This window comes from Rhinolophus ferrumequinum, chromosome 5 (assembly GCF_004115265.2).
Source record: "Rhinolophus ferrumequinum isolate MPI-CBG mRhiFer1 chromosome 5, mRhiFer1_v1.p, whole genome shotgun sequence".
Taxonomy (NCBI): domain Eukaryota; kingdom Metazoa; phylum Chordata; class Mammalia; order Chiroptera; family Rhinolophidae; genus Rhinolophus; species Rhinolophus ferrumequinum.
The window spans coordinates 73818283-73844008 of record NC_046288.1 but is presented as its reverse complement, the minus strand read 5'-3'; the positions used below and the strand labels follow the sequence as shown (position 1 = coordinate 73844008).

At 41.5% G+C, this 25726-nt stretch overlaps 1 protein-coding gene and 1 long non-coding RNA gene across 3 annotated transcripts in view; one reads left to right on the top strand and one right to left on the bottom strand.

Annotated features, from left to right (window-relative positions):
* KCNIP4 (potassium voltage-gated channel interacting protein 4) overlaps positions 1-20700 on the bottom strand; it is a 1015463-nt gene extending 994763 nt beyond the window's left edge. The window contains exon 1 of one of the 2 annotated variants that reach the window (XM_033106241.1): positions 20213-20700. In XM_033106241.1, the coding sequence (XP_032962132.1) occupies positions 20213-20273 (61 nt within the window). In that variant the 5' untranslated portion in view covers positions 20274-20700. The remainder of the gene's footprint in view (positions 1-20212) is intronic. The other variant, XM_033106239.1, reaches the window with a different exon arrangement.
* LOC117022278 (uncharacterized) lies at positions 20472-25412 on the top strand. Its single transcript, XR_004423018.1, has 3 exons — positions 20472-20572; positions 22413-22465; positions 24061-25412. It is a non-coding gene; the product is annotated as an uncharacterized LOC117022278 (long non-coding RNA).
* The last annotated feature ends 314 nt before the right edge of the window (positions 25413-25726 follow it).

The window sequence follows — 25726 nt, the reverse complement described above, 5'->3', positions numbered from 1 at the left end:
TTTTACCATTCAAATAATTGAGAGGCATCCAACACTTTAGGACGTCTTCACCATCACTATGACCATTTGTTAAACAGCCAATGTATGCCAGGTACCAGCATAAGCCCTTTACAGTTACCAATCCTAAACTTCTTATAATCCTCACAACACAAGGTGTCGGTCAGGCTACATTCCTTTCTGGGGGCTCTAGAGAAGAATCTATTTGCTTTTCCAGCCATGAGAGGCCACTCACATTCCTTGGTCTGTGGCCCCCTTCTTCCATCATGCAGCAAACAGTTTGCTCTGGCCAGAGCCAGGAAAGGGTCTCCATCTTTAATGACTCATGTGATTTGATCGGGCCCAAGCTACGATCCAGGATAATCTCCCCATACCAAGATTCTTAACTTAAACACATCTGCAAAATCCCTATCGCCATATAAAGTGAGAGCCACAGGTTCCAGGGACTAAAATGTGGACACGTTGGGGAGCCTATTATTCTGCCTACCACACCAAAGCAATAGGTCTACTAAGGTCATGCTCCACCTCGCTTCCCAAAACTCTCTGGGAAGAGGAGCAACACTCAGTCACTCTCAGAGAGCAAGGACTGAATGGAAGCACCAAAATAGAGGAGAGAAGGCCTCAGGATGAGGAAGAGAGCAAAAGCAGGGCCTCCTTGGACCCAAGGCCTGGCCTCAGTAACACCTCACGCCAACAATATTTTACAGCTCTATAGCTGAAGAATGAGCTACCCATTTTTAATTTACGTTATTGTTTTCATGTGTAATATTTAACTGTCATGACCCTGTTTCAAATTAATATAGCAAATGTATTAGATTTCCTTATACATTTGAGAAATAGCTGTGAAGAGAGGAAAAAACAAAGGTTTTGAAGTCATATGGATATGAACTTACATCAGTCATTTACATGCCCTGACACTTGCTGTGGGACCTGGCGCAGGATGCTTAACCTTTCTGAGCCTCTGCCTCTGTTTCTGCAGAATGGTGACAACTCTACGTACTCCCAGGATATGGACGTGAGGATTTCATGCAATTATACACGTACACGTTAACACAGGGCCTGACATCTACCAGGCCAAAGTGAACGTTAAGCTCTCTCTCACCAGTCCACCTCTGTAGGATGCAAGTCTAATGAACAGTATAATCATAGCAAAAACACGATCTTAATTTTGGAATCTTTTTCCACTTGTCCGCTCAACACCTGGAAGAATGCCTAGTCCAAAGTAGACATCCAATATATATTAGTTAAACCACACTAAAGTGTTCTTTTCCCTTTGGATCTAGAGAGGGGAAAAAAACAACAACAAAAAAACCTTTGGTTTGGATCAGTGATGAATTGTACAAGTCACGTTGGCCTAAGAAGACCTAATTCCCTGAAACAGCCTCGGGAGCCCCTGGGCACTCCTGGGCGACTTCATGATACTCAAGCAGACGGTGAAACTTACAAAAGGTCTTGCAAAGAAGCCAGCGTGGGTTAACATGCAAAATAGATTAAACTACATAAAACATTCCAATTCATCACATCCAGCATAAAAATATTTTTAGTAAGAGTCCAAGTGACAACTAGATGAATGCTTTCCAGAAACCTTAACACTGATTTAAATCACAACATACTCTGTAGTCAAAAAAGAAGCCACAATCCGCCTTCCCTCCCCCAATGCAAAAGGAATGTATAAATTAGGAAAGAAGAACTTGGGCAAACAAATCAATATTTCAGCAGCTGATTGGTGTTTTCTAGTTCTAATCATTCATAAACCCAAAACGAGGTGAGCCTAATTGAATGGCTCTTGTAGAAATAGTAACTATTTGGGATAACCTGCCCCTAATTAAGTCAAAGGTTATAAATCTATATCACATTTCTCAAACCCTTATCCACACTCTCTTCTCAGAAAAAGGCATTCCCTTCTGTTTTACAGAATATGGAACCTGTCCGGCATGATGTCCTCCCAAAACCTAACTTCTTCCCTGATGTTTCAAAGAAGAGTCTCATTACCCAATTATTCATTTAGTCAAGAAATATTTAGGAAAGCGAATATAAACATGAATAACTAACTATCCCTGGCCCAGTATGACTCAGTCTCTTAGAGGGGAAAAACGCAGCCATAAAATATTGCACAAATAATACTCAGCACATAAGAATAAACTATATCCATCAATGCAGCTAGATCTCCAAGATACAGTTATGTGAAAAAGTCTTAAAATATCCCATTTGCATTTATTTAAACACACACATATTGCTATGTTCTGAAAGGCTGTGTCCCCATAAAATGCATATGTTGAAATCCTAACCCCCAAAGGTGATTCTAGTAGGTAGGCCTTTGGGATGTGGTTAGGTGATGAGGTGGAATCCTCATGAAAGGGATTAGTGTCCTTTTAACAGAGGCCCCAGACCGCTCCCTAGTCCCTTCTGCCATGTCAGGACATAATGATAAGTCTGGGACTGGGCAGAGGGACTGTCCTGACCGTGCTGCCACTCTGATTTCACACTTCAAGTTTCCGGAACTGTGAGCATAGATTCCCGTTGTTCATAAACTACCGAGTCTGTGGTATTTTGTTACAGCAGCTAGAAAGGACTCAGGCATGCAAGGCACATATGACACACTACCCATGCACTCTACAAGTGCAGATAAAAGGATATTAAAGTGAATCAGAGGACACATAATAATTCAAGGTAGTAGTTACAACTGCAGGGGAGAAGGAACAGGAAAGGGAACGTGGAAGGTGACAAAATGCATCTCAACATTATTGTTAATCTTGTATTGCTTTTGTGTAAAGGAGGCTACCAGCTAATATTCTGTAAAATTATTAACTATCAATTTTGGGGAAGAAATCTTCAGGTGGTTATTATTCTCTATACTTTTCTGTGTTTTTATAAGTGGTTCAAATTTAAATAGACAATCGCATTGTAGTGCAGTGAGTGCTCTCTATGATACGTACAAGTTACAGTGGTAATAAATTAAAAGAATGATTCTCTCTATTACCTTTCCAGCCCATTGCTCTCCACTGCCCAGCCACTGTCCTAACAAGGCCAATACCTACAAACGTGCCCAAATTACTCTTGTGCAACAAAATGAACCCGCCAGCAGTTACTCACTCAAGCAACTGTTCCATCTACCCCCTTTCGCTCACAACAAAACTTCTTAGAAGAGTTGCCTGCATTTGCTGCCCTTCATTTCCTCGCTCACATCCAAACCCACCGTAATCTGACTCTGCCCCACTGAATTGCTTCAACATCCTAAGTGCCAAATCCTTTCAGTTCTCATTTTACTTAACCATGCAAAGCACTTAAGATAATTGATCAAGCCCTGGAAAAGTTCCCTTCCCTTGGTGTCCACAGTACTACACTTGGCTGTCATTCCTCTTACCTCCTTATATGATCCATCTCTCCTTTGCTGGTGCCCCCACCCTGCAGCCACTTAATTGTAATCTGCCTCCTAGCATTCCATTCTGAGCTCTATTCTCTCCCTAAGTGACCTCCTCTGGTCTCATGGCTTGACCTACAGGCCACTGGCTCCTAAATCTGTGTCTCTAGGCCCTCTGAGATCTCAGCACCTACCTTCGTCTGCAAGATGGCTTTCTCCTACATTCTCCAGAAGTATCTCAACCTCAGTAAGTCGGGAAGAAGCCATGTGCTCAAGCATTCTCACTGAAGGTTACAGATACCTTCTCAACTCTTGCTTTTCTTGTCCTCATTCCAATGCTTAATGACATATAGATTATACCTGCTGCAGCTCTCTTACACCCACTACCCCTCTTCTGCCTGCCGCACATCTACACTGTCTGCACTTCCTATCCCACTACTCCCCTTGACTGCTATGAAGCTACCTTTGTCATTTCCCTCTAAAACACAATTATCGCCACTCCTTTGATTAGCACCCTTCAATAGCTCCCCACTGCCTGCAGATTTTAATTCAAACTCCTCAGTCATAAATGCAAGAGTCTGAAACAACCTACTGCCATCTACCCTTCCAGCCTCGCTTTTGGATGCATCTCCCCACATAGCCAATATATACAGTCCACATGGACCTTCTCACCAGTCCCTTAACACAACTTGCATTTTCACACAAATCTGAGCCTCAGTACAGGCTGTTCCTTTCACTTCTGAATCCTTTTCTCTCTGCTCCACTGGCTAAACCTCAACACATTTCAAGACCCAGTTGAGATGCCATTTTCCTCTGCAAGGTGTCCTTAACCTCCCTAGGAAGGTAGTTATTCGTACAGCGTTGCTCCCATAGGATTTTGCAAGTGCCTGTATTTTAGCACTTAAGTCACACTGGTCTGAGAATTACTTGTCCATGTGTCCCTCTCTCTCAATGAACAGCAAGTAGGAGCTAGGTTTTTGTACTAATTCATTCATTCAACAAGTATTTGAGAGCCTACTACTGGCAGGCCCTGTTCAAAGCATATGGGTTATACAGTGAACAAAATAGCCAGTCTCTACACTCAGGGAGTCTAAATTGCAGAGGGTTGACTTGCAATCAGTAAACCTGAGGTGTGATTTGAAGATGTTTATTTAAATCATCAGAAAGCCCATGTGAAATCAGAGTGTTAACACATATTTCCATGGTGGCTTTGGAATGTTATCCTTAGCTCGTCATCTCCCACCAGATCTCATTTTTCACTACTTTGCAACCCCACAAACAGGCACACAAATGTGCACAAACCAAAGGGCCTTTAAAAACTTAAAACTCAGCCTTTTTTGATGAAAACTATCCCTTCCTGCGAAAGCCTGTAGAAACCTGGTCAATAGAGGTTATGCAATTACCCATTATAGTTGGTTAGAAAATGTTGGCTCAAGTTCCCCACAAATCAGCAGGTGACAGACCCACACTGCATGGATTCATGAAACAGAAATAACAGATGAGCTCTCTGTGGTTGAGTCAGAAAATGCCCATATGTTAGTGGTGATAACCTATATTATATACCTACCTACCGTGTTTCCCCGAAAATAAGACCTGGCCAGACAATCAGCTCTAATGCATCTTTTGGAGCAAAGATTAATATAAGACCCGGTCTTATTTTACTATAATATAAGACCAGGTCTTTAATGTATAATATGATATGATATGATATGATATGATATGATATGATATGATATGATATGATATAATGATATGATATGATATAAGACCAGGTCTTATACTAATTTTTGCTCCAAAAGACGCATTAGAGCTGATTGTCTGTCTAGGTCTTATTTTCAGGGAAACACTGTATTTTAATTTATTAGACACTAGTTCATGTGTATCTCATGAAATCTTTGGATATTTCAGACAGAGAGTTTGCAATCACTCTGGAATTGGCACAATCACCATGCATGAAACGGTGAAACAGAATGCAGACAGATTATGCCAAAAACGAATAAGGACAAGACAGAGTCTGAACAACGCAGAAATGTTCTCAGTTGGGATGGGGACAGCTGCATAGGCCTAAAGCACTGAGGAAGGATGAATTGTTAATAACAGCATTGCAAGGTAGCATTATGTCTGTAACACTTGGTATTTGTATAAGTGGTCACGGCACATACGAGTATATGGAAGTTAACTGTTGATGAAATTGCACATTGTTGATAGTTCTTTACCTCTCACTGCTTTGCTCTCAGCTATAAAATCTAGTATATTAGACTTTTTCTCTTTACACTAGTCAAGCATAAATATAAATGCCTTCACTAGAGGTTACTGGTACCCAACCGTTTGAGTTTGACATTACTACTATATTTATTAATACCTAATAAAGAAGTTAAACTTTAATAATAATTATTACACATACTTCTATAAGTACATGTGTACAATTTAGGATGAAATCTATAAAAATGAAAATGCATGCTCAAAAAGTTTTTATAGATATGAATACAAGATCAAAACACTTTGGAAACTGCTGACCTAGACACTATATACGGCTGACAATGAGTTAACATAAGAGACCAAAGTCAGATTTCTGAGCTGAGGCAAAGCAGAAGAGAAAAGGTAAATAGAAAAAAAACAGAGAGAGAGAGGGAGAGAGAGACAGAAAGAGGGAGGGAGAGAGGGAGGGGGAGAGAGAGAAACAGAGAGAGAGAGAGAGAGAGACAGACAGATAGACAGACAGACAGACAGAGATGACAGAATAATTCCAGATCCCACAAAAACATGATCAATAGTTTGTTATTAGCCACTGGGATTCTGCCTTTTGCTTTTTTTCGGAGTTTGGGGACCAAGGCCAGAAGACGTGATATGGCTATTTGGTTATGTCATTTCCCTGCTTGAAACCTCCTATTGCTTCCATCGCCCTTGAGGGAAAGTTCAAGACCATAATGATAATAAAACTCAAATTCTTAACCATGTACCTTGTGTCTGCCTCTTTGGTATTATCCTTTTTCTCTCTCTCTCATTTCCCCAGACTTTCCTCAGTTCTCCAAGTTCCTGTCCATCTCTCAGTGTCATTCAGGTGTCAACTTAATTTCCGCTCCCTTTGGGAATGATTTTCTGACGCCTATATCATTAAATTTTTCCATATGTTCCTATAGCATCCTTTACTCACTGTTCTGAAATTCTCAGCGTGCTGCTAATGTACTGTTGAAAGTATTTCTTCCTTGCCAGCCATCTGTGAGGACAGAGAAGGTATTTGTATCCCCCAGGCACTCAGCACAATGTTTGGTTTATAAAACATGCTAAATAAATGTGGTGATTGGAATGGAGTGGAGTAAAATGTGTCCTGAGACCCAGAGAATGAGAGAGAGAACGAATTTCCTTGAGCTCCCTAAGTGCTTGCTCATTGCATTTCATGATGAAAGAATTATGAGGCCACCTAATAGTTGTAACAATATTTGACTGCTTTTTATCAGTACATTTAAAGGTACTTCATTATCCATTGGTCAACAAATATTTGCGCGCCCTGTGGGCCCTGGAAGTGTGCACAGTCTCTTTACTCTGGGTTGGCTGATACCAACTAATTAAAACTGTATTCATTAAGGAACGGTATTAAAAGGATTCATGACTTATTCTGGCGGGATGGAGGATGGCTGGACTCCATTGTTTGCAGTAATGTTGTTCTCAATTAGTTAGTCTCAGCAAGACTGCCTGCGCCTGGTGTCCACAGGTGGGTTAGAGAAATGGCTACGGGATCCAGCAGTAGAGCGAGGGAGGGGCAGGGAGGGAGGGCAGCTATGCAAGTGGAATGCGCTCTGAATCCAAATCATGCTTTTGTACCACAATAACATGCATTCTTCCAAAGCTCAGCTGGGCACTGCACTTTCAACGCTCCACCTTCCCAATACCTCTACCTGGCACTAGCTTGCCCACATTAATCACTTCCATCAGCCCTTCTACTCAGGGTGCTTTCACTGCCATTCTAACTCCTCAAGTCCTAATGGTCCTTTTCCCCAACCTACAAGGCTCGGCATCAAGGCTCTGTCTCCCAGGCTGCGTCACTTGGGCTGGGTACTGGCTTTGGATCTTTACCCTGGATGTGATTTAGAAATCCAGGCCATTTGCCCTTTACCTCCCTGCACCACCAACCTGGGCAATAAGAACGGTCCCTGGTGAACTGAGCCCAGCTGTTCCAGAACAATAACAGGTCAGCCCAGATTTCCCCTCTTCACACTTCACTGGCTCTGCCCCGTGCAGGCAAGAGAGTGGAGAAATAAGACTTCAGTGTACAGGCTGTGTGTTGATCAATACGGCCTTGGCTAACATCCCCAGTCTCCCAATCACTAACTGGGTAATTATGGGTAAGTTGTTTAACCACTTTAAGCCTCGATGGACTTATCAATAAAAAGGATATTCAAAAGTATTAATGTCCCTCTTAGCAGGGTACCCCTGTAGTACCCCAAATATAATGTTGAACTCAATTCTTTTATCCTTATACACGCGGACACGCCATTTCCTTCTCATGTCTTCTGGATAATATCTTCCCATCACCATCAGGTGGGCCCTTTGCTCAGTCACCGAAGTTCGAGGGCAGAGGCAGCCTGCTTCAGAGCACCCAGCTGACTCCGACCCTGTGGATCTTCCACCCAACTCCATGTCCACCTTCAGTCAGTACAAAGAGCACCAGGATGGGCCGAATTCGTTTCCTTCCCCACCGGCACCCCTTCAAACCTGGCCAATGCTACCTAAGGTCAGGACAGCGACAGGGTCTTCTCAACCGACCTCTCTACCTGAACGTCCCCCTTCTTTACAACTTTCCTTTGCAGCAGGACAAGACAACCTTCCTAGGGCGTCACTGGAATAATGCCATCATCTCTCTCAGAAGTCTTGAATTCTTGCTCAATGGATAAAACCCACGTTTCTTAGACTCTCCCTCGTCTTGTTTCCCAGACTCAACACTTCTCAGATAACCATCGACTCCAGCCATGCTGCTGTCCCCACAAATCCTTCATGCCACCCACTAAATGCTTCCTCACAACTTCCGTAAACCCCACTGATCATTCCAAGCCCAGCTCAAAGCCCTTCTCCTCTACAGGGTTCTCCCCAGTAGTCACCCAGGGTGAGCCCCTTCTCCCTTCTGCGTGAGAGGACAAGATTTACCCCTTCCAAAGGGCAAGGACCCTTTCTCAAAACTCCCTCCCTGACAACCCTCACGGGCTCCCAGCCTCACACTTTCCTGTCATCCGCAGGATTAAAGGACTTTTTCTCAGGCCAAAACCACTATAGAAACGACCACAATTCATCCATCAGGCCCTGTGAGGCACGGGGCGGAGCACTTTATAGACATTAGTTCAGGTACTCCTCAATGCAATCTGTAGAAACGAGTTTTCTTCGTTGATTTACCATTAAATGTACATTTGAGTGAATTTTAAGAGGGAAAATAGTAAACGTAAACAAGTATACACAAAGTAAAGATACATATGTGTATATAGAAATAGTACGATCTAGTATTCTAGTATATATATTATAGAACGGTAGTATAGCATATATAATTGTTTTTTCTTTGAAGGAGTATATGAAAGCTATCAAGAAAAGTAGGATAAGAGACTAGAGACACGGGTGGGTTACATATTAGATGAAGTCATCAGTGATGTAATATTTTAATAGAGACTTGAATAAGCAAGGAAGCAAGCCACTGGCGTGTATGGGGCAAGAATGTTCCAGGCATATGCCATTCATAAAGAAACTAAGTGACAGAGAGGCCATGCAGCTTCCCAGGGTCACACAGTAGTAGACACAGTAGTATCTGGACCCTAATCCTGACTCCAGAGCCTTATCCTGAGGATGCATTCTACACCCACAATTCATGTTCTGTAGTTCACTCTGTTCTCCAGCTCTGGCTTTTGAAACTCTTTTATTCCCCATTAGCTGACACGCGTGGACCATTACCTACGTGCCAGGCATGGATCTCAATAACATTCTCCTCCCCAATTTCTTCTCCAGCTATCACATTTCTTGGTTTTGCATCCTGTTCCCACCAGTAGCGGCTGATTTCCTCCATCAAGGACATATACCAGGATCCAGGCAAGATACTTAGCAGGTGCATTTGAAAATGAGCCAAGCTAGCATGTTCCACTTAAATCAATACACAATGCAAATCATGTAGAATTCTGGGGTGGAGACGGAAAATATCATTTAAAATCTAAATTCCTGTACCCTAAACAACTAACATGCCTCTATATTCTGAAATCTTTTCTAGCAGTGCCTCCTTCATAGTAGGTAATTGATAAATGTGGTTTTTAAGTAGATGACTATTGAATAACGCCCTCAAAACTATTTCTAAAACTATCAGAACACAAGTTACATTAAGGCTGAAGTTATAACTGTCACTGCTTGGGAGCTGAAATTCTATTCTAATAATATTTATGAAAAGCTACGATCTTGTGCTCAGGGATCCAAGGATAAATGTAACTGTTCTAAATTACAGTTTCTCACCAATTATTTCTACAGTTCAGTCTTCCCAGTGTACTGTTGGTAAGTTTTCTATTGTCACTATTTATCCTGACAGCTGAACAATAATTTTGAAAGTATTTTTAATGACTAATTTTCATTTAGAACCTACATCCATAACCCTAATCGAACTCTGCAGGTTTATAGGCTTTTGCTGCCTATCCGGAACTTAAATCACATCAGATTTGCTACTATTATTACCTTCCAGTTTTGCAGTTTAGATGTGTTGCCTTTTTAAAAACTATACTACAATGCCTACATCAAAAACTGGACTTATCTTACCAACCCATGGCAGCCAAATTCCCTCACTCCCATGCCCCTGCATATGACTGTAGTTTGCAGTTTCCACCGCTCTTTTTCCATGTGCTCAGTGCCTGCTTCCAAATGCTCCTTGTTTTATGCTTGTGCCCCATGGTCTCCCTCTCCACAATCTTCAAATTAATGCAGGGCTCCTGTGTTTCAGAGTCTGCACAACTCTCTCAGAGATCACAACTTCAGCAGGAAACTGTGATAAACCGGACCCCGACAGGACCAGGCACCAGGAACAGATTGCAATAATACTGTGCATCTCTGTAGGATGAGATTCAGCCTCAAATTAAAGGGAGTTTGGAAAAACGGATGATTTGAAAAGTGGCTTAAGAATTCTTGGAAAAGATGTGACAAAGGTTTAGCAGAATCCGCTTTTCACAAGTGCTCACCCTATTAGATCGGGGATACTAATATTCTTATGATAAATGATTGATTCTACAAAACGAAATTTAAAAATGAGAGTTTCATTTTAAAAATCCCACACTAATTTGAAATGCCTCTGCCTTTACTGGAACATTTATTAAACTGACATTAAGTGAACTGGGCATTTTCAATTCCTTTATGGCTGCCTTTAAACAGAAGTTATTATTCATTTTGTACTCTCTGAGCTTCAAAATCATATTTGTTTTATGAATAAAGTGCACTTCTTTATAGACTCCCAGCATGACAAGTTTTACAAATTTTTAAATGGCTTAAATAATGTCACAGTGTCTTGAAGTGGATGACAGATAAACCCATAATACAGGTGGAAAAACTAAGAAAATGCAGGAAGATATTGGACAACAGAACAGATATAGAATTTCAAGCACATTTCTTTTGATGGCTTTATTCTGTAAGACCCCAAAGAGAGAAAGATCAAGTTCAAAATCACTGTTTTCAACTTGGAAAGGAATGGTACTTATACCAAATGGAAGTAATTTTGCTTTTCAACATCTATCTGCTGTTATGGCAGTGACTATTTTAGAACATACATGTTTAGTTATTTCTTTTCCTCCTACTCAACTATAAATACAGTGGGCTCTCAAATAATATTGTTTCGTTCAACGTCATTTCATTATCATGCTGATGAGAAAAAAAACAGATTCCCTGCCAGGGCCACTGTCTATATGGAGTATGCATGTTCTCCTCATGTCTGCCTGGGTTTTTTCTGGATTCTCTGGTTCCCGCCCACATCCCAAAGTTGTGCATATGGAGTGAAATGACACGTCTCAATTGCCCCAGGCCTAGTGCGTGCGGGTGTGTTTGTGACTGGCCCTGTGATGGAAGGGCCTTCCATTCTGAGCTGCTGGGATGGATAGACTCAGGCCACCTGCCACTTTGCACTGGAATCAGCAGGTTTGAAAATCATTATCTGACTTGTTTTAATTAAGCCTTCTTAAATGGACGTAGAGCTTACATTTATTTCAATGATTCATAGTAGAAGTGTTGGGGGTCCTTATTTAGAAGTTTGGTGATGTTTTTGTGACCAGAAATATTCCACAGGAACTTAATTCTTGCTGATATCAATTAGCCTGTGGCAAAATTGGTTTTGTTATACGTTGTTTCACTTGAAGTCACAGTTTCCAAGAACCTATTGACATAAGTAACGCCTTTACTGTACCTGGTGTGTCCTTGGTAAAGATCTCTTGAATAAACAGGAAGCTCTCTGAAGGTAGACGCTACATCTCACTCATCCTAGCCCCAAGTAGATTCTCTGTAAATATCTGCTGAATTAATCTCATTTCATCATTACAAAATCCATCCCTGTTAATCGACAAGCAGATACAATGACCACCATTTTATAGATGAAGAAAGAGGAACAGCAACATTATATTCAGTGGTGACTTTCAATGTTTTCACCTTTCTACATTAAACAAAATTTTCTCTAAACTTCTCTACAAATTAAACTTGTTCTCATTAGACGTGACAGGGTCATTTTTGAAATGTCTGTGTTATTTGTATATTATTGTTTGGTTGTATGCGTGTTTTTGGTTGGGGGCTGTTTTTGTTTCTTTGTTTGTTTTTCAAATTCACTGCAGACACAACAAGAAGACGGCTTAAGGATCAATTTGCACAGTGATGGAATAGGTTGGACCACAACAGTGTATCTCAACCCTCAGGGTTTCACCATAATATAATATACTTTTATTCATGCACCACATCTCTGGAGCACTTACCATACGAGTATAATGCATGGCCAAAAGGTATGGGCTAGACCAATTTCTTTGTAAGTATTTTATCTTGCTAGTCTAATGAAAATTCATTAAAGTACAAAACTTACAACCCAAAATAAATCACCTGGAGGAATATCCGTTCTGAAATGTAGATCAGTTTAATAGCTACATGTGCTATTAATATTTTCATCCAATTTCATTACGAAACTCATGAAGACATTTGGAAGTCATGTCTTTTCTTATTAAAAAAATTATATTTGGGGACATTCTTGGGGACACCCTAGCATCTATAAACACAATGTGCAGTTGGTATTATAATGAAGACGTGAGAGAGAGAGAGAATGCATAGTCATTACACTGCAGTAGTTACTATTAATACATCACTCAAATCTGATTTTGATTCCCATTTGGGCTGCAGATAATGTCATTTCTTCAATAAACTGGTTCACTCAAAAGATCCTTCAAAATATTAAGAAATGTTGACATCTGGAGATAAAAGTACATTTTATCTCCAAAACCTTTTAAAGACCTATAAAAAAAAAGCCAGTTCTAATTCCCTAAAGACGTTTTATTCACTATTCATGAGCAGATGCTGCTTGAATACATGGTGGGTTGAGGGAGATGTTTCCCTAAGCCAATCCAGATTTCAGGTAACCGAAACATTATAAACTGTTGTTGCAAAACAGGTTGACTACTTATTTTTACCTAAATAAATAACTGGGGTACAATATGTAGCGGAGAGAACTTTCTAAAAGGCCAGTAACAATCCACAGGGTATTGAAACTGACAACCTACTTCCAATGGGAGAGCCATTCAACCACCCTGGCAGTGTTCGTTCGGGAAGAAAAATCAGGCCTTAAGACAGGCATGAAGGCCAACTGCTCAATATGGCAAATTCTATATTTATATCCCCGTTCAATTGTTCCTTAGATTCTCAGAGTGAGCAGAGTACATATACGTTTAAACACTGGGAGGATTTCCTTTTTCCGACTTCCTAATGCTTCGTGCATATGTATACATGTAGAGCAGCCAGCGGTGAAGACCCTGGGCCACAGTGGTGACAGTGAAAGAGTTGGCCCTCATCGCATCTCAGCCCTGCCACGGTTTCCACTTTCCTCCTAATTCCTTCCCAACTCAGCCTGATTCTCTCTGTGAAGCCTGATGTGAAAGAAAAGGCACCTAATGAAATGGATGTGCATACATTGAGAGATGTTTCATATTTTTAATGTTTCCATTCCTTTCCACGGCTACTGCTATAAGGAAAGGATTTATCATTAGATGAAGATAAGGATGAAGATGATGATAATGATGGGAGACATGGTGGTGTAGCTATTTAGGCCCTGGGCTGGGCAATGTTAGGAAGGGCGACTCTGTAACCTGAACTCCTACTAGTATGGACAATCACAGTCACGATTCAGAGGGAATACGAGCCAATCTTTCCACTCTTTTGTTTGGAGGGGAACAAGGAGAGTAATAATCACTCACCGTGGGCCCCTTGGAGAACTGATCCTGGAGGGGATAGGTCTGGAAGTTATTCAGGATGAGTGCAAGTCATAACAACAATATCCAAAGATGCACTATTGCTTTAAATACACAGAGAACCCTGGACACTTACTAAGCCTGTCTTCAGAAACAAACTCTCATAGTTATGCATGATAGACGCAAGAACATGCACAGTTCAGAAGAGGACCATCTTGGTGATGTATTACTTTACTCGTTACCCTGGACCACTGACTGGAAAAGGCAGGGAACCAAGGAGGGGGGTGTTGGAGGATGGGGGAGAAGGTGAAGGGATTAGAAAGTACAAATTGGTGGTCATAGGGGATGTGGAATACACTACGGGGAATATAATTAATAATGCTGTAAGATTATGTAGGGTGCCAGATGGGTACTCGTCTTATCAGGGGGATCATTTCATAGATTGTGTAGATGCCTGACCACTGCACTGCACACCTGAAGTTGAAGTAGAATAATACTGAATGTCAACTATAATTAAATATATATGTGTATAGATATTTTCATGGGATGTAAAGCACAGCATGGGGAATATAGTCAACAGCTTTTTATTGTAACAGCTTTATGTGATGTCAGAGGGGTGGTAGATTTGGGGTGGGGGCTATCACTTTGTGAGGGATGTAAATGTCCAATCATTATGTTGTTTTGTAAACCTGAAACTAATATAAAAAAAAAATAAAAAGAACTAAAAAAAAAGGAATGTCCCTTTGGGTACATGACTTCAGAAGCAATCAAATATGAGGGTTTTAATTTGGGGTGTCTGATAGGTCTATCACTGGGTGATGTGGCTTAAGTTCAATGACTATGGTTTAAGGTTCTACTATTTTGTGAAGCATTGTGCTAGTCATGAGCCGAGGTACAAAAGTGACTGATTCAGGTATGGTACCTGCCATCAAGGAGTCATAATTTAAAACTGCAAATGAAACAAATATTCGTAGTTTCTTTGGCCTTGTCATTCCGATATAGGTCAAAAAAAAAGAAAAACAACCTATGAAAATTTAGAGCGTAATTCTTTGGGGAGGAGGCAGGAAGAAATCAGTAAGGCTGCATGAGAAAGATACTGTATTTGAATTGAGTCTTGAAGAGTGTGCTCAACTTCCCACCACATTCAGTGGGTAACGTGGGAGCAGGAAGTTCATTCCAAAGTACATCGTAAGATAGGTTTGGGGACTAGGAAAGAGTCAGTTTAGCAGGTCAAGGTGTAGACCTGGAAGAGCCACAAGATAATGGGATGGAAGACCTTCACCATACTGTGGACGTCTTGACGATCAAGCTAACAAAATAGTCTTTTTAGTTCTATACATAACAGGGAGGTATTAAAAGGTTTTGCATAGGAGAACGATTTGACTCAAATCAGGTTTTAGTACATCTATTTGGTTGTGGGTGGGGAGTGACACTTAAGGCAAATAGGAGACAACCCTGATAGCCTGGGAAATAATGATACGATGGGAATTCTGGAAGGAGCTAGACATAAAAGCTAGAAGAGAATCAATATGTCTTGGTGACTGATTCCACATAGAAGGGAAGAAATGATCAAGGTGGGAAGTACGATAGGAAGGAATCACTTTTGGTCCATTTTTAAACTGCATGCCTCAAGAAGTGATGCCACTATTAGAAAAATGTGACCGATGAATTTTTCTTAGAAAAGAGGACATGTCTTTTCTGACATACTGACTCTGAGGTGCTGGCAAAACTTGCTGATGGGTCTGACAGGGCATGAAAATGTCTGTCTGGTATTTTAGGAAGGGGACCGGGCCAGAGCTAAAGACTAAAGAGACCCCTGCATCAAGGTAACATGCATCAAAACTACAGCTTTGATACAGTGAGGGAGAGAGTACAGAGAGAGAAGAAAAACTGAGACAGAACTTTGCGAAAAGTTGCACAAAAATGGACTAAGGAAGAAATAAGGGTGAGAAAAAGAAATCTGAGACAAGTAGGAGGAAATCGAATAATGCAACGTCAGAATGCGAGGGATGAGACTTAATTGATTCAACAAATGTCTGTGGTTGAGCAAATATTACGTGTCGGGCTTCATCTAGATGCTGGGGATACAGTGGTGAGCAAAGCACAACAGCTCTGTGCTCAGAGTTCACCGTCTTCTAAGGAGTGTTGATAAACAGCATGAAGCATCGTAGTGAGTTCAGGACAATGTGAATTTAGAAAAAACCATTAGGACCTTTCACCGAGTAAACAGTTTTGAAAAAGAAATCGGTGGTCCAATGCCCAAGGGTGAATAAACTTGTAGCGACAGGTGTAGTAATATAACCTGAAAACATTTTTAAACATGGTAAAGGCCCATCGAACAAATGAAACACTTATTCTTCCTCACTCCATACCTTTCCCATACACACACACTTTAATCTGCTTGAAGTAGTCCCTAGGAAGGGAGGCTATTAAGTAAACAAGCACACTCTGCTATGAAATATTGAAAACCAATATTATCCCCATGTTCCAGAAAAACCAGTGGGACAAGGGAAACAAATAAAAGGACAAAAAAGAGCAAGAAGGACCACATACTTTAAGTCCAGCAATATATCTTCAAAAGATTCAACCACTATCTGGTCTACAATTCCACAGAAGTCTTGCACACACATTTTATATTACATGGCTCATTAATTTCAAAGCCACCCGTAGCCTTATTTTATGAAACTTTGCATACGCACTGGCCAGGAACAAAAGTACAGCAAGGAGAGGAGGGTTGTTGAATTTTAACACTTCATCATATCATTTGTTTAGTACTTTCTTACCTTAAAGATGAAGAAAACAGAATAATGCCTCATGCAATAAAAAGCTTTTCCTAGATTCAGAAAAAATAGACTTTTCCCTATTTCCCTTGTGGAAATACTAATTTGAGTTTGCCTTATCTTTAATAAACACAAAACTTAATCCAGGGCCATGAGACATCCATCAAACAATAATTCAAAATTGAAGAGATTTTTTCACTCTACTCTCATTGGTTCCCAAACTCAGGAGCTTGCTTCCCAGGTGAAATCTGAAGTGGCCTCAGTACATGGAGGGCAAGGAGAGACTGAAGAAAGAGGCAGACCCTCCAGATGGATATAGGTGGCAGGTGTAACAGGCAAGGGAACTTACATACCAAACTTATCTTGGGTGGCCGCAAGACAAGTAGATCTCTGCTCCCACCCATGAAAATCTTAAAAGTTTATATAGAGGCCTCAATCGGGTTCAGTCATGTATACCATTTAAATGGTCTCAACAACTCAGTGTTCTTTCAAGGCTGTGTCCTTGAAAATGGCTCCAGCTGTGGAAATGGTGGGCAGAAGACATATTCCAAGGACAGGGCAGGGGGTGGGGAGCCCCTGATTGCCCAGGTCCAGCTGGAGGGTCAACCCTCAATCAGGTCCTCTGGATGACTTCCTCCAACAACTATTGAAACACACATTTCCCTCCCACATTTACCTGCAGATTACATCACATAACATCTGCCATCCCTAAGTTAGATGGCACAAAGTAGGACATCAAGGTCCAATTTGTAGGGTTTTTTTTGTTTTCCCCTCTGATCTTATTTCTGATTCTCCTTCAGATATACTGTTGAATTACCATCTCCCTCCATCTCTCCACTGGTAGCATGATTATGTTTGATTCTATAGCAGGGGAGCAAAATAATGCATATAGATAATGACATGAAAAATATATTCAGGGCAGGCTTTTGCTTTACTGTGGAAGCTGATGAGAAGCACCGTAAAAGTGAGCACTACAACTGGTAAGTAAACTTCTTTACTTTTATGTACTTATTTATGACATGTCAATAATTTGTTTCTAGTACAGTGATTTAGAAATTGTATGGATCAGTTAGCATATTAAATGCATTACCTGTTGAAAGGAGAGCAGGGAATGGACTTTTTAAGTCACATAATTATAAAGTTGTAGCAACGCATTTCAACCCTGATCCCATCTATCCTACACTTTACCGCACTTTCCCTTTTGTGTGGTTTTCTCCTTTGTCTCTCAACAAACTATTTTTCATAGTATTCTGGCTCTAGAATCAGGTCATAAAATACACACATATGCAAGTATGCATGCATACACACACACACACACACACACACACACACACACACACATCTAATTTCTGTACTCCTTCTCATCTTCATACATTCCTCTCAGTCTGATCTTCCAGTTAAATTTTATTTAAATTTTGATAAAGTCATTTTATAAATCTCCATCTAAGAGGTATATATCCAAGGGAAAACCATCATGCTCATGTTGGAAGTTATGCAAATGCCCCACTTATTTGAAAGGAAAACAAGAGATCAGGAGCTATTGTTTTAAAAACAAGAACTGAAAATAGAGGGCAAACCCTTAAAAACGCAATCTTTTCTTATCCCAGTATTAGTAAAGACCATCCTATATCTGAGCACAAATAACCAAAGTACGAAAGTATATGTTTGATGAAAGTAATATAGACTACATATTTAGGGAACACTCTCTAATGTTAACCTTGAAACAATAACCACAAGAGTGAAAAAAAAGATGCTCCAGCTATTTTTTCTTTATTCTTCTAATATGACAATGAACTACAAAAACATGTGAATATAATTCAAGAAACAGGTGTCAAATCAATTCAAGCCAAAAAATGCTTTGCATTAGCCACGATATAAGTCAATGTTCATCTTTACATTCTCAGAATGAACAATGAACACATACTGATTCTAGAGACGGCATTAAAACTTTTTAACTATATCATACTCCCAGGATGTGATTTCATTTTTCTCATTTCATCTAACAAATAGAGATTATGGCCACCTGTGGCCCTGTGAATTGACTGGACATGCTGATTCAATCCCTAGCTAGGCAATTAAAGACGAGGCCCAGCCAAAAAACTATTATCAGGGGGGAGCTGGACATGCAAGACACTTAGTACGCCAGACTTATGTTTCTAAAACCTGATCTGAGTTTCCAGTCTTTGCCTTGTGCATGAGTACAGTTCCGAAAAGGGCAGCAAACTCTCTATCCTATCCTTACTCACAGGAACTGCAACGGCAGAGACCCTATGAACTCAACAACTACTTAGTCCTCTACACTTAAAATGCTGTTATGGAAAAATTCAATCTCTTAAAGATTAAGAGTATCTCTCCTAAGATATATCCTAGACATACTTGGATTGCAATCAGTGGGAGCCATTGTCACAGAGGAACCCAGAACTAAACATCAGTACAAATTAAATTCAGGGCTTTAAAAGTGATGGTCATATATATATATATATATATATATTTATAATTTTCCAGCCCATAAAGGACCAAGACTTTTGTTTTTAAATTTTCACACTTCAATAAGACTAGGCTCCTCCCAGTTACAATGACCTTAACTATTGGAGGGAAGGGAAGGAAGGGAAAGTGTCCATTTCTCAATATCCAAATGACAGCAGTAGACTCACTTTGCTGCAGTGAGTCCATTTCCCTAACTACAAACAAGGAGAATGTGGAACTACCTCTTTCCTTGCAACTTTTACCTCCCTCATATCCAAGTTTTCATCTTGTAAATCCCAACTATGCTGTGGCCGTATGTGTGACCCCTGAGTTTACACATTCTGGGAAATGCACAGCCCATCATTACACTCGTGTTCCCTACAACAACCTCCATTCTATTTATGGATCCTCTAAAAAAAAACAATTGTACACATCAAAGCCACCTCACCACAAATCCATCCAACCAAAGAGGCTATGTTTGGGGAGTAGGGGGTGTCGTCCCCTATTTCACTATGGATCTCACTAAACTCGTCAGAACGTGACCTTTCCCTGCTTTCACAGAACGCACGCTACTCGGAAGGCCCAGCACCTCGCAAGAGTGCCCAGTACCTTTCCAGGGCTGGACCATACATAAATTATTTCCACGTGTCACTGAGGGCCATTTTCTCTGAATACTCTAAACTGAAACTGGCAATAGAATAAGACATACGCTCCTGCTGAAGAATCTGACCTGGGAAACATTTGCCTGCCTATTACTAGGGGAGAAAACTGAGTTTTAATGAAATGGTTGAGAGCATAAAGGAAAAGTGGAGGGAGAGGATCCATACTATTTCCGCGTTAGAGAAAGGAACTAGGTTGTCTGAAGTCATCATAAACAACATCGGAAATTTTCAGAGAAGGCAAAAGTAGGCACAGGATCACAGGGGGCCTGCCGCCGGCGAGTTTCACACACACTTCAAACATCTCTTCTTCCCCGACCTGTACCTTGAGTACACCCCCTCTCCTTCGCACCCCCTTCCCCACTGTCCCCACCCCCCCTTCTCAGTCCCGCCTAAGTGACTGTCTGTCATGCAGCAAAGGCAGCAAGCGTCCCCAGCTGAGGAGGGGGTCCTGGCCTCAGCTGGCGAGGGAAGCGGGGAGGAAGCGGGGTCCGCTCGCACGCTATTGCATCCTACCGCCTGTGGAGCTCGCCTCCTCCAGCTGAGCCGAAATGCTTTCCACCCTCCTCACATTCATCTTTTGGGATGCAAGGTGCAGAAGCAGGACTCGAGAGTTAGCCGGCTCCGGGGCGTGTGTCGATGGGTCTGACACCCGAGCGCACTCGCTGCTCGGCCCAGGGGCTTCCGTGGTGCTAGGAGCCAGAGAGGCGGCTGCGGCGACAGCGGGCTGGGCGCGCTGAACAGGCTGCAGGTGCGGGCAGAGGCCGGTGGGGGGCGCCGCAGGAGCTGCGAGGTGCTGGTCCGCGGGGGCGCGCGGGCCGCAGAGGTGGCGGAGGCAACGGTGGGGCGAACGCGGTGCCGCGCTGGCCGAGAGTGGTAAGCCCCCTCCCTTCGCCCGCTCAGGGGCCGCCCCTGCCACCTGCTGCCGAGTCACCCGGTGGGGAGATGGCGGGGTGGCTCTGGTGACGGAGCAGCCAGATCCCAGAGAGACGAGAGAAGACTTAGGGTCGTGCAGGGACCCTTCCGATAGTTGCCAGCGCGTTACTAGTAACACCTCCGGGACCCCTTCTTGCTGTGCACAGCCCTTGCTCTGGGGGGGTGGGGGGGGGGATGCTCCATGGCCTTGTGCCAGATTCTCCAGGGACTCAAACTCGGACAGCTGGGCTGAGATGTTACTGTACAAAGTTAGGCTGAGTTCGGAGGACACCAGAAGGGAAGTGCAAGGAGATGCCCTTCTCCAGAACAGGGCAAACTGCCAAGAACTCCTAGACAGGAAACGTTCCCAATTGAAGCTCGAACCAGTCATGCGACTTGGCTAGGTGTAGGGAAACGCTGGCTCTTACCACCAAAGTGTGTGGGGCAAGGCTGAGATGAGAATGCCACCGTGGAGAGAGGGCATGGAGGAACTTGGGAAGTGTTTCAGACAAGCATCCATAGGGAAAGTTTTGAGGTCTCTCTGGTAGCTCCACCTAGAGGAAACACTTACCGCCCCCATGGGCATTCATTACCCAGGGTCATTTGCCCTCTTAAACAAACCAAGGCCAGAAATGTTTGGGAAGATAAGGGCAAACCAATAAACCACTTGTGGCCATGGTTAATACTTGAGGAAACCAAAATTAAAATGCATACTTCTGTGTAGGCACAAGAAGCCTCTTTTGAGAAGAAAGGTCAGGTCGACCAGTTCTCCTCTGAGAAAATGCAATAAAATCCCCTCCCACTCATAACTGTGTGGTCAACTGGCCATGACTTGGGTTGAAGCCATTTCTAAGTGTTTGCAAAACCATCCACTCTCCTAGTGCTGCTGCCCTCCCTTACCCCCATAGACACCTTATGCACGTACTGTCAGGAGGTGAAATCTTACCCTTACTCCAAGAAGATCTCAACTGACACTTCCTTGCCCTTCCTCCCAGCCCCCAATCCCACCAGTGACATACTTGATCTCTTGTGAGAACTCTCACTTTCCTTTTAGTTCACTGTGAAGGGGACTGATCCTCACACCACCATTGCCTGTGTTCAAATCCTGGTTGCAGTACTTACTAATTTTGTGACTTGGTGCAAATTATTTACATCAGCTGTAACAAGGGAATAATAATGGTACCTATTTTACTGGTTTGTTGTGAGGCTATAAGGAAACTGATAGATGGGAAGGGCTTAGGACAGTGCCTGGCACACAGGAATCCTTAGTTCAGCAGAAACTCTCCAGAAATCACTCTCACAACTTCTAATTTGTAGACGATCAGTAACACCTATGCAGCTCTGTATTCTGTCATTTTCTATCAGATGACTTCTAAATCTACCTTCATGTCTTCATTTGGGTCCAGCAGCTTGAGTTAGAATCCCCGTTCCAACTGTTACTAGCTGTGTATCCAAGGCTAATTCCCTCCCTTTCTCATTTCTAAAATGTAGAAAACAATAGTGCCTACTTCAATTAACTGTTGGGAAAGAGTAAATGAAGCAACATATGTAAAGTGGTTGTTGGTCCACAGTAAGAACTTATTAAGAGCTATGATCATTACTGTCATCCTTATATTTTGTCATGATGACTCAAAGAAAGAAAGGCATCACTGCTTTCTAGGACACGTCTACCCAACCTGCCTTCATAGTGTGTGAAGTAATATACAACCCCTCTTCCATCTACAAAACACCCAGAATATTTGATTGAGCAAACGCACTTCTTAAATCTTACCACATTGTCTGTCTGTTTTGATCCTACTAGATGTCTGTTGATGGAATAGCTGGGAAGCAACAAAATCAGGAAACGTGGCTCAGGTAACTGTGCTCAAGGAGTTTACAGTACTGTATATTGCTTCAAAAATATTTTTGTGGGATCTTGGCTACCATCAAATTCATTTCCAGAACCTCTTTATTCAGATCCTTAGTCATTGCCAAATGCCATAGGGAAAATCATCTTTTTTGCTGCCACCTTTACTGTCATTTCTGATAATGGGACTTGAAGGGACAGAGTGACTCTGCCTTGCTTGTACTCTCTCCTTATCGGAGCTTTAGATGTCTCAAAGCAGTTTTAGAGAACAGATTCATATGCCACCTCATGTCGTGCCAGCCCATGGCTCCTCCTTAGAAGCGGTAGCAATCCTAGCCCCTCTCCCCCACAATAGCACCCCCCAAAAAAATGTGCATAAAGATTCCCACATCTTTGATTAAACTTAGGTTGATCTTTCTGTAACATAAATGCATATTTTTTTTCCCAAGGAACCATATTTAAAAATGGGTGTAGGATTAGTAAACTCACTACGATGTGCCAGCCATTAATCTCAGATTTTATGAACATTATTACATTTAGTCTTTACAAAACTGTATAAAGTAATCATTATTATTATCATCCCTATTTAACAACTGAAGAAATTAAGACTCAAGAGAGGTGAACTGGTTTGTTAATTTTACACCAGTAATAATCAGTATCTTTGGGGTTTGAACCCACCAGACTGACTCAAGAGCTCTCAAACTTAATTACTACACTGTACTACCACCCTGGACTAGGCTTCAGACGATCTGGACTCTGACATTTCCCAGCTCTGTGCCCTTCAGAAAGTCACTGATCATTTCTACCTTCAGTTCCTCATCTGTTAAAAGGAAAATTTCTGCTTCACAAGGTCACTATGTGGATCAACTCAGGTAGTGAAAGTGAAAGCTATATATAAACCTTGGAATGTTGTAGAAGCATCCAGGATAACTTTTATTATTGTCCAGGTCTTTTATTGCCTATTACTTTTATTGCCTGTTCTTTTCTGAAAGCCCTTCACTTTTGTAGCATGATTTTCTCTTGCTCCCCGGGACTTCAACAATAACAATAATAGAATGTCTAGTACTTAATATTTATTGAGTGCTTACTATGCACGATCTGTGTTTAAAACTCTACATCATTATATCACTTTATAGAGCTATTTTTACCCTGATTTTAAAATGAGACTGAGACTCAGAGAAGGTAAATGGAGGGTAAGTAGCTCCAGACGGGCTGCTGGTGAAGAAGTACAGCTGAGTGTTGGGCCCACATTCATCTGACTACAAAGGTGGAGCTTCCAATGTCTACCTGATGGTTCTTAAACTGTAGCATACATAAGAATCCCTTAAAGGGTTGGTTTGAAATCACCTGTGCTCCAGCCTCCATAATGGAGTCACTGAGTTTGGGAGATAGGTCTTGGAAACCAGTATTCATTTAATTAATAGACTCTATATTTTATAGTTTTTATAGTAGTTTTAGGTTTACAGAAAAATTGATCAGAGAGTACAGATTTCCCATATAAACCCCTCTCCCACCACCCAGTTTCCCCTACTATTAACATCTTATATTTGTGTGGTACATTTGTTACAATTGAAGGACCCACAATATGTTATTTGGACTAAAGTCCATAATTTAGGTAGGACCTCTCGGAGGAAAGACTGTATGAGAACAAAACAGCCATCTGCAAGCCGGGAAGAGAGACCTCAGCAGAACCAAATCCTGCCAGAAACTGGATCTTGGACTTTGTAGTCTCCACAAATGTGAGAACATAAATCTCCCCTGTTTAAGCCATTCAGTCTGTGTTCGTTTGTTATGGCAGCCCAAGCAGACTAATACACGTCCCAAGACCACACTTCGAGCAATCAGCACTCTACAAGAGAGGTAAAACAGGTGTGGTCTGCAATCCAGCAGCATCTGCTTCATGGGGAGCTTGTCAGAAATTCAGAATCTGGAGCCCTGCTCCAGACCTCCAGAATGAGTTATTCTCATTTTAACAACATCCTCAAGTGGTTCCAGGTATGCAGATTAAAACTGGAGCAGTGCTGCTCACAGACAGTTCATGCTGTGTTTACCTCAGTCTCCTTGGAAGCACCCACTGGCATGAAAGGAGACTCCTGTTAAAATTACAACCAATTCACTTGCCTCCTAATGAGACAAACCCATTTTTACTTTTGTGCCAGTCCCTACTCAAATGGATGGAATTGTTTACTGCCTCAATAGCTTTCAAGCAGCCAATATCCACAACCTAGATCATCTGACTATATTTGCAAATTGCTTTGCGGTTCTTGATCTCTCGTGAGAGAGATCTACTTTGCGATTTTCACATTAAAGGGGATCTTCACAGGCCATGAAGATAAAAAATGAGGTAACCATTTTAGGGCAGGAGGGTTCATTCTAACATTCCTGTAGAATTTCTATATTCAGTAGCTGATTTGGTCTTTACAACTCTGAAAGGTAGACAGGTCAGGTTTAATTATCCCCATTTTTCAGATGAAGAAACTAAAGCCCATGGAAAGTAAGTGACTTACTCAAATTTTCACAAGGAGCATAGGATGCAGCCAGGACCCAAACCTTCATCATCTGACATCTTTCAGCACTTGGGGCTATAAGCCTTGCCAAGTTTATATAAGCTGGAGTTCTGCCAAATGAACTGTAATTCTCGAGACACCAACATTCTGATTTGCCTTGCAACTTCGTCTTGCAGGATAAGTCCATATTATAAAGTTATTATATTGCTTAGCTGCATTTCCTGTCTTGGGAACTTCAGGAAATCCAGTGGCTACATTCTCTATATGGCAAGCGAAGTGATTAGGGGATTTGCTCTGGAATGGAGATTTAATTAAACCAGAGAGCTCAGCAACTATTTAAAGCTAATATCCTTAATGAAGTTCATGCTAAAGAGGTTTTACCTAAATTCCCTATCCCTAGGTTCTGTATTTGAACTGTATGTTCTAATTGGGAAATAGCTTCATTAAATTCCAAACCACCTTCTACCTTTTATCCTTGTGTTTTCTTTCATTGTCATTGTACTACATTTAGACTAAAACTGGATCCTTGGGGAGTAAGAATCTGTTAGTTTACCTATTAGCAGTTTGAAGGAAACTGTCCAAAAAGGATTTCACTGTAACTAAATGAACCTGTTTCTGGAGTGTTCTTTGTAATCAAAATTTGAACATAGCTGAAAATTGAATTTCACTCTAAATCAGTTGTTTTCTTCAAATAGCTGATTCAAATAGATCAAGTCCTTAAGAAATGGGGAGTGATGCAATTCTTTGTTTATGCATGTGTGG